Consider the following 18,852-nt stretch of genomic DNA (forward strand, 5'->3'; position numbering starts at 1 on the left):
TGGTAGAGGTGAGTTAGCATGACTAGCCAGAAATCCTGGAGTCTGACGGAGTTAGCTAGTAGGGTCTTTGCCCCCACTCCCTGCCCCCCATAAGATGTACAGCTACAGGGGCTAGGGATATAGCTCAATTGGTAGAGTACTTACCTCCCATTGACAAGGCCCTGCGTTCAATCCCCAGCAAAACAGACACACACACACACACACACACACACACACACACACACACACACAGAGATGTGAAGCAACTACTAGATGGTCATCATCTTATTTAGATGTTTTCTACTGTTCTCATTTAAATTTTCTCTGTTCTACACCTGTAAATGCAATGGAAATTGACATCTTTTGGGAGGGGGAAGATTCTATTCTAGCGATTTCTAATACTTATACCTTTGTTATTGTTTGAAGCATTGTGTTTTAAATTATTTCTTCTATCAAGCCAGTATATTGGAGCCTGTTTTAATCTATTTTTTGAACATTATATTTTTATTACCCTTACTTCCCCACCTAATCTGGTAGATTAGTATAATGAGTACTATTTTCATGCTGAATGATAGGCAGATTTTTGGTTCTTATTAAAATTAGCGTTTAAACCTGTTTTATACTAATGCTAGTGGAAGGCAAAGTAATGTCTTCTACTTAATCCCAAAGATGTCCCTACACTTATCCTCGGAAACTATGAGTAACATAATACCTGTCTAAAGTGATTGCAAAGGTGTGATCAAAGCTAAAGACTTTCTAATAATGCCCTCCATTATCCCAGGGGGGCAGTCTCAGTAGTCGAGGAAACCAGAAAAGTAGGACAGAAATGAGACATGTATCATTCAAAACTGTTGGTAGCTTTGAAGATGGAAGAAGAGATCCATAATCAAATATGATGACCTCTAGAATCTGGGAAGCACCCTCAGTGTATAGCCAGCAAGAAAATGAGAACCTAGGGGCTGGGGCTGGGGCTCAGCGGTAGCACACTTGCCTGGCATGTGTGAGGCCCTGGGTTCTATTCTTAGCACCACATATAAATAAATAAAGGTCTATCAACAAATTTTTAAAAAATTAAAAAAAGAAAAGAAAATGAGAACCTAGGTCCTACAATTACTAGGACTGAATCTTGCCAACAACCCAAATGAGCAGGAAATGGATCCTTCCTTAGAACTTCCAACACCTGTGAGACCAGTGCCAGACTTCTGACCTCTAAAACAGTGCAACTAATTTGTGCTGTTTAAAGTGGCTATTTGTGAAGATTTGTTTAATGGCAACAATATATATATATATAAAACTAATACCATGGGGATGAAACATATGCAGCTTCTCAAGCAGAAACTTCATTCAGCAGATTAGATTTGTTAAGATAGAATTTTCAGTTGTTCATTCATTCCAGCTAACATTTGTTGACTTCGGGGAATCATGGTAGATTCTTACTGGAAGAGAAGACCCTATCTGTACCAAACTCATGGTCTATAAACACTTCATAATTGGTCAGCTTATTTTATATTTTTAGACTTGTGGAAAATTATAAGCACACAAATACAGAGAGAATACTGAAACGCCATATGTTTGTCACTCAGCCTTAATAATTATCAACTCAGGGTTACTCTTATTTTCACAGCCACCCTTTCTTCACCTCTTGAATTGTTTTAAAGAAAATTTGAGGCATCATGTTTCTGAGCAATTTTACGTAGAGTTTTGCTATTGTAGTTATTATCTCATGTTCCCCAGTGACCCAAGAAAAATATTGATCTTGTTTTTATTTTGTCATCTTTATCATAATGTATACACTTTCATGTGTAAATTCACTTGCAATTTTTAGCAAATGAATTTTTTTTGTCATGAACTTTTGTCTTGGATTTCTTTGATGTGTGAAAATCATGTAAATAGTTAAGTTTGCAAAACTGCTGCAATACTGATTTTGGAATTACAAGCCAATTTTAGTGAATAAGTAAAATCACAAATATATTGGAATCTATGAATAATGAGCATTGACTATATACATAATGATTTTCTGTTTTCTACAATTTAGGTTGATGATATTACCATGTGAGTTCTAAATCTAGACACCTCGGTCTCTCTTGATTGGTCTTGGTTTCTCTCCCACTTTAAGCATCCATTCTGTCACAGAGTGGTACTAGTTTTATTTTCTTAAATGTCATTCATGTCTGATTGCTCTTTTCCATTTTCATAGTCAAAATCGTCATAATGCCCCAACCAAATGATTTATTGCACACTCTCCTTCTGTATCCTGCATTAGTTTAAGCATTTTCCCACTTTGATATGTTCTTTCACCTCTTACGCTTCTCTTCATCCCACAGTTCCTGGTTTTGGACCTGTCAGGCATAGGGTGAGTTAATTACATTCTTCAGCACTATGTCATTGGCTTGTGTGAAGCCTCTCTTTCCCTGTGTTTAATATTCATTCACTCATTTCCCTTTATTTCTGTACTGTACTCCTTTTCTTTCTCATAAACAGCCACTCTTGTGTTTAATGCATATACTTTTATTTTTATAATAATTATTATAAAATAGTTATTGGGCATATTAATGGAATTTACTATGATATTTTCATACATCCATATATTGTGCATTGATCATGCTTATCCACCATTCTTCTACCCTTTTCCCACCTCCTCTCTTGTTGTCCTCCCCACTGGGCCCCTTTCTAGTCTCTAATATTCCTTCCTACATTCATTTCATCTTTTTTTCTTTTTTTCAGTTTCCACACATGAGAGAAAATATTCAGTAGTTGTCTTTCTGTGTATGACTTATTTTGCTCAACTGGATGCCCTCTGTTTTTATCCATTGTCTTGCAATCAACAGGATTTTGTTCTTTATGGCTGAATGATATATATGCCATATATTCTATATCCATTCATCTATTGTCAGGCAGCTAAGCTGATTTTATATCTTGTCTATTGTGAATAGTACTGCAGGATTTGCAGGTATGCCGCATACCTTGGGATAGATATTCAGGAGTGGGATGGCTGGATCATATTGTAGTTCTATTTTTCGTTTTTAGAGGAACCTCCATACTGTTTTTCATAATGGCTGGATAATTCACTTACATGCCAACAGTATATAAGGGTTCCAGCATTTGTTATTTGTGTACTTTTTATAATGGCCATTCTGACTAGAGTAAGATAGACTCTCATTGCAGTTTTGATTTGCATTCCCCTGATGGCTAAACAAATTGAGCATTTTTCATGTATTTATTGGCCAGTTGTGGTCATCATCATCATCATCGTCTTCCTCCTCTTTCTCCTCCCTTTCCTTCTTTTCTTTCTTCCTGACCCCTCTTTTCTTTTTGGTACTGGGAATTTACCCAGGTGTGCTTTAAAAATGATCTACATCCCCACTTCATTTTTTTTAGTTTTTATTTTGAGACAGGGCCTCCCTATGTTGCTGAGGGTTTCATTAAGTTGCAGAGGCTGGACTCAAACTTGGAATCTTTCTATCTCAGCCTCTCGAGTCACTGGGTTTACAGGCATGCACCACTGAGCCTGGCTTATATTTCCTTTGTGAATTATCTGTTCAGATTATTTGCCCATTTTTGATTGGATTACTTATTTCTTGTTAAGTTTTTTGAGTTCTTTGTGCTGTCTGGATATTATCCTCTGTCAGATGAATAGCTGCCAAAGATTTTTCTCCCATTTCTGTAGAGTTGTCTCTTCACTCTTTGCTATGTGAAGCTTTTCAACTCGATATAGTCATGTTTGTCAGTTCTTATTTTTGTTTTCTTTGCTTTTGTAGTCCTAGCCAGAAAATTGTTGCCTGTGCCAATATCTTGAAATGTTTCCCTAGGTTTTCCTCTAGTAGTTTTAGAGTTTCAGATCTTACATGAAGATCCTCCAGTTATTTTTTTTAAACTTTATTTTATTTATTTATTTTTGTATGTGGTTCTGAGGATCAAATCCAGTGCCTCACACGTACTAGACAAGCTCTGCTCCTGCAATACTGATTGTCGTTATCTTTGTGTTCCTAAGATAGGACATATTTGTTGGGTATGGTGGTACACACCTGTAATCCCAGCTACTTGGGAGGCTGAGGCAGGAGGATCACAAGTTTAAAGGCAGCCTCATCAACTTAGTGAAGCCCCATCTCAAAATAAAAGGGCCTGGGGTATAGGTCAGAACACCCCTGGGTTTAATCCCCAGTACCACCAAAGAACCAACCAACCAAAATCAAAACCAAAACAAAAACCACTTTCTTGGACATTTGCTGGATTTCATTATCATTATAATTGTTTTTTATATGCCTGATTTTTCTGTTGACTAATCAGCAGGACCCCTTACTTTCTCCTCTTGCTTTTTTCCCCTTTTCCTTTCAATCTCTTGCCTCTGCTATGCTCACACCCTCAACTGGACCATTTCTCAGGCAGGAGCTTCTTCTGCATTGGCAAAGAAAGCCACCAGAAGCTCTAGATATGATGGTTTTTATACTTACAAAGTCAGGAGGAAAGAGTGCCTTTTCCCTGATAGTTCCAAAAGTCCTGGGAAACATTTTAATAAGAACATTTTTATTGGCCAGTCTTTGATCACCTCTTATAACCAGGAGGTAGGGTCAAGCATCTGCACCTTGAATGGTGTGAGGAATGGCCTGAAAGGCAAAGAGGGCTATTTTTGCCAAAGAAGGGGAGGTGGAGGATGTTGGTCAGGCAGAGTTCATGTTTCATAGTTCTAATCCAGTCAGTAACATCCTGCATTCTTCTTTTGAGAAATTCCCTATACGTTTTTGTCACATGAGTATTCTTTTGTGCTTATCATATGTATTACAATACCTCACATACTAATTCCTGTTTATTTTCCTAAGTTGTTACATTATGCTGATGAATCTGTTTAGGAAACTATCAAGTAAGTTTTAGTCAAAATCAGAGCAATAAAGAGCCTTCTCTCTCTTTATCTGTTGAATGCCTATTAGGTACTAGAATTAAGAATACAAACGATACCAAAAATGAAAAAGTCTTGAGCTAGAACCTCATGTGTTCTAGTAAGAAAGACTTCAATGCAAAGAACTGCCCCCTTATAGTTCAGGTTTAATTTAATGTCACTTTTTTTTAGAGAAACTTTCTTCTAATTTCAAAGTTAAAAACAATTTCCGTATAATCCTCCCTCCCTCTCCCTCTCCCCCTCCCTCTCCCCCTCCCCCTCCCTCCCTCCCTCCCTCCTTCTCTTCCCCTCTCCCCTCCCTACCCCTCCATAAGTGTCCCTTTTTGGACTAAGTATTTGATTTCTGTCTTCTCCACTAAATTGCAAACTCCATAAAGGTAGAAGCCTTGTCTGTTTGTTGATGGATTTGTCTCCAATATGTAATATAATGCCTAGTTAGACGTTTTAGTTAACTTTGTGCCACTGTGACCAAAAGACCTGACAAGAACGATGTGAAGGAGGACGAGTTTATTTTGGCTCATGGATTCAGAGGTTGAGTTCATGGTCAGCTGACTCCACAGCTCTGGGGCCAGGATGGGGCAGAACACCATGGCAGAAGTGCACGACAGAGGAGAGCAGCTCAGGACGTGGCAAGCAGGAAGCAGAGAGGGATTCTACTCACCAAAGACCAACTGTAAACTCCTAGGCACACCTCTAGTGACCTCCCTCCTCTAGCCACACCCCACCTGCCTAGGTACCACCCAGTTAATCTAGATCAGTGGATTAATCCACAGAGTAGGTTACAACTCTCACAGTTCAACCATTTCACCCCTGAACATTCCTGCTTTGTCTCACACATAAGCTTTTGGGGGACACCTCCTATCCAAACCATAACACTAAGTATAGTAAGAGTAAATTCTTCATAAATATTTATTAAATGATATGTGAGCCAAAGGGTGGTTTGATAAACAATTTGATAGAATTTATATGTTTGGGCATATGAAATAATACAGGTAAGGGCCATGGTTCCAATTAGAAGTCTTGGGGAATGCACCTTTAGTCTGGTGTGGTCAATATTCTGTGTACTATGAACTTACTACCTCCCAACATCAAACCCTTTACTCTTCACTCTTAAATTTTCAGAATTCCTTGATCAGAGAGGATGATCCAAGGGTTAACACTTTTCCTATTTTTTTCACTTGTGATTTTGTTTATTTCTAAATACATGCTTTTTTCCCTCAGGGATTTTAGGCCTAGTATTTATTAATAGTTATAGTTTATAGTTTAAACAAAATAAAACCATGTATTTCTGAGTCTTTGTTGTTTCTACAAGATGCGGAGTTGTAAAGCACTATAGTTGATACTTTATTTTTGATTTAGTTATTGAATACCTTTGCAGATGTGTTGTAGTTTGTTATCTGTGACCCCCTCCCCTAGATAGGCTCTGTCTTACTAGAAGGGTATTTGTTAATTCAGGATTTGGCTTTAAACTTTGTCTCAACTGAAAAGCCTAGTCAGTTGACATAGAGTATGGATTCTAGACAAGCCTGGACAATACAAATGAATGATTACCTAATGTAAAATCTTATCTGAGCACCCAAATCATCATTAGTGAATCATATCATAAGCATAAAACATCAGGTTTATCTTTCATTCAGTTTTGCAAATCAGATTAAGTATAAGAATTGCTTTTTATATGGTTTATTTTTTATTGCAGTAGTTCTGGAAATTTTAGGAAAGAGAATTAAAGTACTTTAAAAATAAAATTTCTGAGTAGAATTGAGATTTATTCATTACAAAATAGGATCAGTTGAGTGTTTTGTATACTTTTTTTTTTTTGCCCTGTACCCCAGACCTGCCGACTTTGTTTTTTAAACATATTTCTATTATTGATAACGTCTTAAAATATCTGGTAGAGTTTAAGCTTGTCTAACTCTAGAGTCAAGTTTTCCCTAAATTATTTAATGAGGTTTCATTTAAGTAGATGTGTTAAGTACTTTTTAAAATTTGGACTTTGTATGGATATTTCAGATTTATAAAAGTATTTTGGCATTCTTTTGGAGCTACTATTCTTTTTGCTATGCTGTTGAGATTTCTGCTTTCCTGGTCCCTGAAATAATCCCATTTTTTTACTGTAACTCAAAATTTATTTTTTTAATATTTATTTTTTAATTATACGTGGATACAATATTTTTATTTTATTTTATGTGATGCTAAGGATCGAACCCAGTGCCTCATGCATGCTAGGCAAGCGCTCTACCTCTGAACCACAACCCCAGCCCTCAAGATATCTTGATACATTTTTCTTGTTTGATCTCCTTACTCAGCTGAAACTTTTGCTTTTTAGTGATCTAAGATTTGTTTCTAAAAGTGGTTAATGATCTTGAGAGGACAGACAGGTTAGTCCTTCCTAAAAGAAATATGCTTAATAAAACAGAAATGATGTGTTTACCACTAATATTTTGCCAGACATGCAAATTTGACCTTGAGAAAGCATACACTAGAGATGAAAGATCTTTTACCATGGTTATGAGTGTAAAGAAATTATGAACTCCTAAATATTGTTTTCTTCCCTGCACTGTAATTTATCTTCCACTTTACAATCTGAATATTTATTTCTGTGCCATTACTATACAGGGATAAATGTAGGGGTTTAGAGAGGATCTTCAAAGTAGAACACTGCTGGTTATTGTGTTCATGACAAGCATGTCCTTCAGTATGAGGTGGAATTGGAAATTAGGAAAATAATGAAATGCCAGAATAAAATAACTAATGCCTGAGAAAGAGTTTAATATTTTTGTTTGACTTAATTTTTTTGTTAAATATGTAAGTTCTTTAATATTAAGAAAATATTGATTTGAGTTTTTAATGTATATCTTATTTTAAAAAAGAGTAGTACATTAATTTCTCAAAATGATCATTACTGTTTTTCCCTATTTCTCCAGAGATATTACATATGAAATATCAGTGGAAGCTATATCAACAATGGTTGTTTTCCTTTCCTGCCAACTCTTCCACAAAGAAATTTTGCGACAGAGCATTAGTCACAAGTATTTGATGCAAGGTCCATGGTATGTTTCTATTTTAAATTTGTCCCTTTTTAAGCTGCATAATTTATATTTGTATTCTTGTCCTTTTACCTAAGTGTGGTCCTGTATCTCCAATATATTGCTTTTGATTTTTTTTTTTTTACTACAACTTTACATCCTTTAGGGTCTAAATTCAATTTTGTATTCAAACTACCCATCTTCCCTGTTTTTCTTGTCCCCTAAATTCATTGCCATCTCTAGCAGTTGCTTTGTAGAATAGAAACCTTCAAAGTGTCTTTCTTTTTTTTTTCCTCCTTCTTCATTTTCTATGTCTTAGCAGTCATCAAGTCATATTTGTTTGTTCAAATTGTTCTTGTATCTTCTTCTCACTCATCTGTTTGAAACTAAAGTTGTCCCTTGTTATTCACAGGGAATTGGTTTCAGAACCCCCCTCCCACAGCCCCCCACCAAGGATACCCAAATCCTTGTATGCTCAAGTTCCTTATATAAAATACATACAGCCTATACACATCTTCCTGTATACTTTGAATCATATCCAAATGATTTACATTTTATCATTGAGGAAATAATGACAAGAAAAAATCTCTGTACATGTGTAATACAGATGCATATTTTTTCTGAAATTTTTAATCTGCAATTGGTTGAATGAATAGATAGTAGGGTTTTTGTACTAGTATGGTGTCAGGTACTTAAACTATAATATATTCTTTTACTGATTTTTGTTGTTAATTTTGGAAGCAGTATTTTTAAAATTCCAATAGTACATTCAAGGATCTGTTAATAAATTCAATATAGATTGCAGGAATTGGTGTATTACCAATTAAATAATTGGATATATCGAATACTTTCATGCTTAACAAGTGCAGTCTTTTATTACTATCTTTAAATCCTTGCTCTTCCGTAATGATTTCATATTACCACCTTTCTTTAAGTACCAGTACTATATTTTGCACTAAATTAATGTCTCACAAATGTTATATTGATTACAGCTAATGTAACTGACTCTCAGTTATTTTAAAGATGTGACCAGTGTCTTCTGGTGTGGCAAGAGGCAAAGTCAGAAGTAAGCCTCAACAATGATCTCAGCCCTCAGAGTCTTGACTGATATGTGACAGTGAATATTTCTTTCAAGCAATATTAATGTCAGAGTTACTTCTGTGTCACTTTTATAGAATTAGGTGACTCCCATTAACATGTTTGATTTTTTTCTTTTTGTGTAGTCTTCCGTACACCAGCAAACTTGTGAAAACTTTATTATATAACTTCATCAGACAAGAAAAGCCTCCTCCTCCAGGAGCCCATATTTACCCCCAGCAGTCAGATGGGGGAGGACTGCTTTATGGACTGGCATCAGGAGTAGCAAGTAAGTCCTATAAGATTTTTTCAATTCTTTTTGTGTATACATTTAATCAGGAATAACAAATTCTGTTCTTTTGACTGCCATCTTCAACAGTTATGTTGGATTTGTGTATTGGGTAAGTGTGAAATAATGAAAATAACTAAAATATTACTCTTTCCATTCTGTGCAGTGATTTATATTAAATACATGCAGATAATGAATGTATTATTTATCTATAAAGCACCATTCTTCAAGAACAATGTTTATGCATACATATCTATATTTTATGAGTTCTGGCTATACAGTAAAAATAAACTTAAACCTTTTAAAATAAGTTTAAACTTCTTACTGCTTTTGTTATAAAAGACCTTTGGGGGGCTGGGGTTGTGGCTCAGTGGTAGAGCACTTGCCTAGCATGTGCGAGGCGCCGGGTTCAATCCTCAGCACCACATAACAATAAATAAAATAAAGGCATTGTGTCCAACTACAACTAAAATAAATAAATTTTTTTTTTTAAAAGACCTTTGTATTTTAGAGTCTTTATTGGTTGGGATTTTATATGGCCAATTGAGTTTAGTTTTTCTATTATATTTAGTGCTCCATTTTATTCAGTGACAAATTAGCACATTTGAAGAATTTCTAATAAACTCTGAAGTAGTTACAAATTTGAATTTTTCTGCTTGGGAAAAAGTGTCGTAGCTGAAGAAAGCCCTTTTTTCCCTACCACATAGGAAGTTCTCATTTCTGCTTCACAGGGTTCAGACCTGAGGACATGAGAAGCACCAAGTACCTCTGGTCCTCCCCTTTGTTAGCTTGGGGATCCCAGGTCATATGAGGTTACAACACTGAACTTTTGCTTTATTCTGAAGGATAAATAAAAAATAGAGTGATACTTTAGCAGTTGTCAGGTCTACACAGTGTGCAGTATACTCTCTTTAATTAGAGTGCAGGGTCCAGATGAAGCTGGTTTCTACAGTGGAGTTGTGGTCATGGCATGTTCTCCATACTCAGGCAGGACATCAGTGTAATAGGAAAAGGCAGTACTGTGCAATAACTTATTAGATAATGAATGTTGGTAATTTTTTGTTAAGAAATGGTAAACTTGGCGAGTGCAGTGGTACATACCTGTAATCCCTGTGGCTTGGGAGGCTGAGGCAGGAGGATTGCAAGTTTGAAGCTAGCCTCAGCAACTTAGAGAGACCCTAAGCAACTTATTGAGACCTTATCTTAAAATTAAAAAGGGCTGGGGATGTATCTTAGTGGTTAAAAACAAACAAATAAACAAATAACAAAACAAACCCTTCTGGGTTTGTTTTGTTGATTTAAGAAATTGATCAGTAGACTAGACTTTCTAGATTTGTCCTCCTTTGATTTCTCTTAATATTGTGAACTTAAATACATTGTGATCACTGATGCCCTTGTCTTTGGTGTTGAGCAGCCTGCTTAGAATGCTGTACCTGCATTACCCAATGCCGGTCTGTATTATTTTAGACAAGGAAGCTATGTACAGCTCATCCATAAGCTGAAAGGCAAAGGCAACACAAGAATGGCTTTTTGTGTCCCATTGGAAGACTTAATTGATCTGTTAGTATTTTCAATTCTTTTTTTTTTTTTTTTAATCATTGTTATGTTTTAGATCTGAAATGTCCCCCAAAGACTCATGTCAGCACATGAGTTCAGTTCCTAGCTGGTGCTGTTGGGAGGTGGTAAAGACTTTGGAAGGAATGGCCTACTTAGAGGAAATAGGTTACTGGGGGCATGTTCCTGAAGCATGTGTTTTGTCCCTGACCCCTTATTCTTTCTCACTGTTTTCTGGCTGCCATGAGGTGAGCACCCTCCTTTGCATCATCCTCCCACCACCGTGATGTACTTCATCATCACAGGCCTAAAAGTAAACGGGCCACCCATGGACTGAAACTTCCAAAACCACCAGACAAGATAAATCTTTCCTTCTTTTTAGTTGTTTATCTTAAACATTTTGTCACAGCAACAGAATGCTAACAGAGTCGGTAAGCTGGTATTTAAAAGTGACCATTTTTAATATTTAGGCTTTAGGGGGAATGTTATAAGTTTATTATCTGCTTTCCTTTAAGGCAGTGATAATACATAGCCAGTTTCTTTTTTAAAGTAAACAAATGTGTGTAGTTTTTGATTTTTCGTTCAGTTATGTATTGTATTAGGTTATGTGTTGTGTTGTATTAGGTAGATGCCCAGTATTGTATGTGGTGTCATTAGTATTTTGGGTGCCAAAAAATATGAATTTAAAATTTTGGATTTGTTTTTAATCAGTTAGCAACATATCATAAGGAGGTTATCATATTATTAGCATATAATTCTAATTTTCCTAACTATTTCCTTGCCTATTGAGTGAGAAGATTGATTGGGATAATGATCTCTGAGGTTATTTCTAAAATAACTTTTAAAGATTCTCTGGTATTTTTTTCACTGTTTTAAAATTTAGTAAGGAATTAAAATAGATGTATGTTTTATAGCGGGACATTTTGCCTGGTTCTCTTCCTAAATCTTCATAAAACTATTCATGTAGAAGCATAAATCAGGATGGAATAATTATGGATTCATTATTTTACAGTATGTGAGTCAAAACGTAATAAAAAAACAACAAAGGACATACTATTAAAAAATGCAGCTATGTACTGTCAGCAAAATAAAATTTAAGAACTATCACAGTCATGTAATTTTGAATTCAACTACATTTTAGAAATATCAGTTACACTGACAAAATTTAACTTTCGTCATGTGCTCACTTTTGATGATTTTTTAGTTGGTAATTAAGGAATTTCTTACATTAATATTAGCTTGTGTTATGGTTTGGATATGAAGTGTCTTCCAAGCTCATATGTAAGACAATGTAAGATTGTTCAGAGGGGAAATTATTAGATTATTAGAGCTGAAAACTAGTCAGTGGGTTAACCCATTAATAGGTTAACTGGGTAGTAACTGCAGGCAGGTAGGGTATGACTGGAGGAGGTGGGTCATTGAGGGGGCGTGCCTTTGGAATTTATATTTTGTTCTTGGTGAGCAGAGCTCTCTGTATTTCTGATTGTCTGTCCTGAGCTGCTTCCCTCCTTCACACCTTTCGGCCAGGACGTTCTGCCTCACCTTGGGCCAGAGCAATGGAGCCAGCCATCTATGGACTTCGACCTCTGAAACTGTGATTCCCAAATAAACTTTTCTTCCTTTAAAATTGTTCTTGTCAGGTCTTTTGGTTATAGTGATTAAAAAGCTGACTAAAACAGCTTATGAAATATATGATTTGGAAGTTTCTCACAGAAAAAAATTATATTTAAAAGCTAAATGTAAATTTCAAATTTATTTGGATTACATTCATTTTTGTTGTGATTGAATTTTCCCTGGGCATAGAAAGCATTTCCTTTCATAGCAATTTCTGCATTGTATGCTTTGCTTAAAATGTCCCTTTTGAAACAGAGTCTCGTATTTCAAAAAACAGTCTTGGATAGTGAAGTTTTATTGGCACCAGCCATGGGAAGAGGAGAAACCTGGTGATAGAACTGGGGTCCAGATGAGTCGCGAGCCACATACCTGGAGCCTCCCAAGTCAGGCAAGACCTTTTGTAGTTTCTTCTCATTCACTTTTACAGAAGTATTTGTGGTCGTACTGCTGTTTTTTCCCAGGCCCTAACGTTTTGTTACTTCTTGCTTCCTGACATTCTCTTAGTATGCCTTTGCTTGAATTATTTCAGTAGTCTTGCATCCTAGTTCCTCCTCTCACTGACTTCAGTTTTCTGCTCATCCATCTCTTAAAGTCCATTTTGAGTACCACCTTCTCCATGAAGACTTCCTTTGATGTCTGTGTGATTGTTTTCTGTGGAACCTGTCACTTGATTTTGATTATATTTACATACATATGTGCCTTATTCTCCCTATATTGTCTCTTATGTACAATAAAATGAGAGCTAACATTTATATAACTCTTCTGCGTATATAAGAGAACTCTTTAAACGCTTGCTTTATTCTCATAGCAACCTCATCTATATGAAATAGGCTATTCTATTTTTTTTTTACAGTGTCATGACCACCTGAGTTCTGAGCTACTTCTTGGCACTACAGTGTCCAGCAAAGCACCTTACATCTATGGATTGTCAGTTAATACTAAAATGTAATTATACACTAAAAGCCAATACTTGTCTACACTTGAGAGTCATGTGACTCAGTTGTAATAAAAGTGTCTATCATTTATTGAATACCTTCTGTTTGCTAGGCACTATAGTAGCTACCTTACCTACATGATTTTATCTACTGTTTTCTTTTTTTCATGTTTTTGTATATAAAATAAAGATGAACAGAAGTAGACAGAATGATAGAATGAACTCTCATTTACCCACAACCTGTCTTACGGAATGGTCAACATTTTGCTGTTTTTGTTTTTTTTTTTCATTTATCTCCTTCTTTGTACATTAAAAAGGAACACCCTTTTATTTGGATATAATTTTATATACTTAGAAAGGTTTCAAAAATAAAATGTTAAAAAACCCCTATGTGTATCTTTATCAAGATTGATTTATGTTGGCATTTTATCCCCTCGTTTTGTCATTGTATTCTCTTTGTTTTTACATGTGTGCGTGCACGCACGCACACACACACACACAGAAACACACACAGTTTTTTTTTTAACCGCTTAAGGGCAAGTTATCTACACCATGGCCCTTTACTCCCTCAATTCTTCAGTGTACTTATTTTCTAGAAGGGGATGCTTCTTACTCAACTACAGCATATTTACCAACTTCAGTGAGTTTAACATTTCACTACCCTTAAATACAGGTGAGTTAGGGAATTTGTTTTTACTTCAGTAAAAATAAAGAAATAAAGATTTTTTTTCTCTGTATTTTAAAATCTCCTCTATTAAGTTACAATCATTTGTGTTGCATTGAAGTTGAATTTTTATGATTAGGTTTTCCTCTAACTATCTTAGACTAAAGGCTCCATGGCGCATCACAAGTCTTTCTTCTTTCTGTTGTCGGGACTCCAGTGTGCAGGGAGTCCTGGCATAGTGTGGAATCAATGTAATGGATATTGGAGGATTTATTAATTTTTTAAAAATTAGAACTAGTCAGCTGGGGTTGTGGCTCAGTGGTAGAGCACTTGCCTACCATGTGTGATGCACTGGGTTCAATTCTCAGCACCACATATAAATAAATGAATAAAATAAAGGTCCATCAACAACTAAAATTTTTTTTTAAAAATGACAACTAGTATGTTTTTTGTTGTTATTGAGAACAGTGACATTTAACTAGTATAGATTTCATCTTTTTTTAAAAAAAAAAACCTTAAATCTGTCAAGTGTGGTTTCTTTCACTGAAACTGGTTAGAATTAATTACATGTTACTATATTACCTTAATTTGTAATATTTATAACACCTGTAAATAAACTATATTATTCATATTTTTATAATAAAAAGTTATTTCCTTTCTCTATATTTTTTTAGTTTAGATATTCCTCCACTATTCTGAAAGAATGGAAAAAGAATCAATTGATATGTATCATTTCACTGTTTAGAAAAGTACCAGTTTTAGTTATTTTGATATGTTAAGTGAATTTTTAAATGAATCAGAATTTCAGTATACTTGGCATACTTTTAAAAAATATATCATTAAAACCAGACATTGGAATTTTAAAATCATTAGATATGAGGTGGGGCCTAGCCATACACATTTTCAATGAGTGTTCTAGATTATTCTGATATGATTTGGGCACCACTGTGGTGGGGTGCAGCCCCTTTTCCAGGGTTGGAATCTGTTTCTCCTGGGGGCCCTTCATGGAAAGTGGCTGAGCCAATACTAATTGCTGAGGAAATATATTGAGGCGGTGCTAATGTGTTTAACTAATCTCTTGACGCATTTTCTTGGTTTCTTTTTTTTTCTTTTTTCTTTTTTTAATTTTAATATTTTTTTTTTTTTAGTTTTCGGCAGACACAACATCTTTGTTTGTACGTGGTTCTGAGGATTGAACCCGGGCCGCACGCATGCCAGGCGAGCGCGCTACCGCTTGAGCCATATCCCCAGCCCTCTTGGTTTCTATTCTTAGTGTTTTCTGCTACTAGTGAGGTCCAGCTTGTCAGAATCAGTCTGTTAAAGGTGACAATGAGTATGGTACTTCAGTGTAAAACAAATAGGTTGGAATTCTGATCTCCTTGATTCTAGTGTTGTTTTTTAAGTTAATCTAGATTTTATGCCACTTTTGGTTATTAATATTTAATTATTAATGGATTTACTATCAATTTTAGGTTCTAAATCTTTTCTATATCAATAGTTTTTATCTCCTGTTTTTCCCTTCAAATTTTATGCACAAAGGTAACCTTTTAGTGTATCCAGTAGGATTTGATTGTGTTAGGTGTAGTGTGGTCTATAAATCCTTTCAATGGATAAGGTAGCTTCTATTTTTAGCTCTAGATCATCATTAAAAAATATTTTGGGGCCTCCTATTGTATCCATGACTGTGTCCTCAACACCATGCTGAGAGATGTGTGGAGATTAGAGTGCTTCTGTAGATGTCATGTGAAAAATAACAAATGTGAACATAGTTAGGGATTTTGTGACTGTTCTACCTGGAACAGATTTCATTTCCTGGAGACCTGGGTGAAGGGTTTGCTGTAGGGACAGCAGCCTGTGTTTTCCAGGTAGTAGACTTCACAGTTAATGAGGATTTCCCTGACTTTTAGGGCTTACCTGCTAGAATCTACCTGAAACCAGAGCTAGTAATCCCCCTGGTGGGGAGGTGCTAGGTGATCCTTTTGTGAGTTCAAACCATGTCCCCCACCCCTCAGTATCTCCACTGTGATTGTATCCCAGAGACCTCTCAATTGCTTTTTCTCATTTCCATTACTGGAAATCCTGGTGGATAAGATTGGATTCTAGAGCCTGATAATCAGAATCAGAAGATTTGGGGTGGAGTCACAGTTTAGCATGACCTTGGACAAGTTCTTCATCTTTTTAAATCTCATTAACTAATATGTAACATTGATAAATAACAAGACCAGTTTTGTATAGGGTTATTATGAGGAACAAATGAAATCACTTGTAAAACTATATAGTATCTGTCCTCATGTAAATAACTTTTGTTATCTGTACTAAAGTTCTGGTGCTTGTTAATTAAAATAAAAATAATTAGAACACATTTATTTGGAGAAACAGCTAGTGTCCAGAAAAGCCAGACACATTTATGTTAGTTTAAAAAATTAAGATCTTTGTATTTTTTTGTTCTGCAAAAGTTTATGTAAAAAATATTTTGAAAAACTGACTAAATTGAATATGCCTGCCATGTTTTTGTTTTTTCTCCAATTGGCTTTTCATTTTATGTGGTGTAAAATTTGGCCAATGTCAGTTAGAAAGGAAAATTTGATTGTTAAATAGATATTTCCACAAGAGATTTCTCCTTGCTTCCTAAATGAGCTTGCCTTGACAACAATCACTATGGTACCATTTCTTACTCAGTAATTTATCTGATAGATTATTATGTTTGCTTTTTGACATTTTGTTCATAAAATTAGTCAAAGATTTTAATAGAAAAGACTTGATTTTACTAGAAAATATTTGATCCTGTGTTTTAATAAATATTTGAAATGTTCAACTAATCATAGATATCAGTAGTATTGTTAGTCTTAGTTATAGTCAGTAAGATAATTCTTACTTTAATCTATAGGCACATTACCCTCCCTTGTTAAAAAATGTTTTATAAGTGGCCAGTGACCTTTATGTCTATGATCTGTTAATTTGTTAGGGCAGGATGTATGGTCAGAAGGTATTGTCTCACTCAGCAGAGGCTGCTAAGATAAAATATCACAGACTGGGCAGCTGAACAACTGTCATTTGTTTCTTTGTTTAATATATTTTTTAATTGTAGATGGACACAATATCTTTATTTTTACTTATTTATTTTTATGTGGTGCTAAAGATTGAACCCAGTGCCTCACACATGCCAGATGAGCACTCTACCACTGAGCCACAACCCCAGTCCTGTCATTTGTTTCTGATGGTTCTAGAAGCTGGAAAACCCAAGATCAGGGCACCACCATATTTGGTTCTTGGTGTGGGCCCTTTCCCTGGTTTTCAGTTAACCACCTTCTTACTCTGTCCTCACATAGCAGAAGATACTTTGGCATCTCTCCCTCTTCTTGTAAGAGCATTAATCCCATCATGGGGGCTCTACCATCATGCCCTCATCTGAACCTAATTAGTTTCCAAAGACCTTACCCCCAATACAATGAGAAAACTTTAACATGAATTTTGGAGGTGAAGCAAAAATCCATTCTATAACCAGGTGTAGTAGTCAAGTTTTATTATTATAATGAAATAACTGAGGTAGATTACATTATAAGGAAAACAGGGTTTATTTTGGTTCATAATTCTGGAGGTTCAAAGTCCAAGATCTGGTGGGCTCTGTTGGTTTGACCTTTGATGATGGTCTTCTTGCTTGCCATGTCCTGAGGCATAAGGAAACACCCATACTTGTCTCTTCTTGTCTCTTGCTCTCTTTTTATAAAGGCACCAAAATTTAATTGTGAGGGCTCCATCTTAATGACCTCATTTTCCTAATCATTCTACAAAGGTTCCTTCCACCTTTAAGCACTATAGTTGGGTTAAGTTTCTGCTCTCATAATACCATAAACACATACGTGGATTTAGAGGTCAAACCATATTTAGACCATAGCACCAGGTATTAAGTAGGTTATGCTAGAATTCTGCTTCCTGTAATATTTAACTTGTAAAGTACTCATCTTTTACACATTGGTAGCTAAAAAAGCATTTGGCTCCAGTCACTCTTTATTTTACATCATAACCCTGCTTGCTGGTGGTGGTGAAGATGTTACTCACAGTCGATTCTAACCATACTAACTTGTTTAATTTAAAAAAATCATGCCAAAATGTATAAGAAATCCAAGAAAAAAGCAGTTGTATGATTGAAATAAATTGTATTCTGACTCTGGAGACCACCTTTATATTGTCCTTTGGAGAAGCAAATTCTGGATTATGATAATTTGATAATATGCAAAAGATAATTGTATGTAGGTATTAGGTAGAACTAGGATCGAACCCCAGACCTGCCATTTACTGTGTGTACTTGGGCTATTAAACTCTCAATGACCTAAATTCCTTATGGTAAAATGAAGTTAATATAATAGTTGCTCTTTCTTCACATTTTCACTTTCTGCAGTTTTACTTACCTGCATGCAGCCAGCTATAGTCTGAAAATATCAAGTGGAAAAAATTCCAGGAATAAACAATTCACAAGATTTAAATTGCATGCTGCTCTGCATAGTACAATGAAATCTCACATTATCCTGCTCTAGCCTGCTTGGGATGTGAGTTATCCCTTTGTCCAGTGTATCTGTGCTACATATGCTACCCATCCATTTAGTTACTTGATAATTGTCTTAGATTGACTGTTATAGTCCATGTGTTCAAGTAGCCCTTATTTTACTTAATTGTGACCCCACAGTGCAATAAAAGAGTGATTCTTGCAATTTAGATATACCAAAGAAAAGCCATAAATTGCAAATCTGAATGCTGTTCACTTAATAAGGAAAGAAAAAAAAATCAAATACTAAGATTGCTAAGATATATGGTAAGAATGAA

General features: G+C 35.4%; 1 protein-coding gene across 2 annotated transcripts in view; it reads left to right on the forward strand.

The window, feature by feature from the left end:
- The window catches only part of Dym (dymeclin), a 345,904-nt gene that overhangs the window by 93,017 nt on the left and 234,035 nt on the right, over positions 1-18,852 (forward strand). For both annotated transcript variants that reach the window (XM_027948972.2, XM_027948971.2), the window contains exons 7-8: positions 7,798-7,923; positions 9,123-9,265. In XM_027948972.2, coding sequence (XP_027804773.1) covers positions 7,798-7,923; positions 9,123-9,265 — 269 coding nt within the window. The remainder of the gene's footprint in view (positions 1-7,797; positions 7,924-9,122; positions 9,266-18,852) is intronic.

This window comes from Marmota flaviventris, chromosome 16 (genome assembly GCF_047511675.1).
Source record: "Marmota flaviventris isolate mMarFla1 chromosome 16, mMarFla1.hap1, whole genome shotgun sequence".
Lineage (NCBI taxonomy): Eukaryota > Metazoa > Chordata > Mammalia > Rodentia > Sciuridae > Marmota > Marmota flaviventris.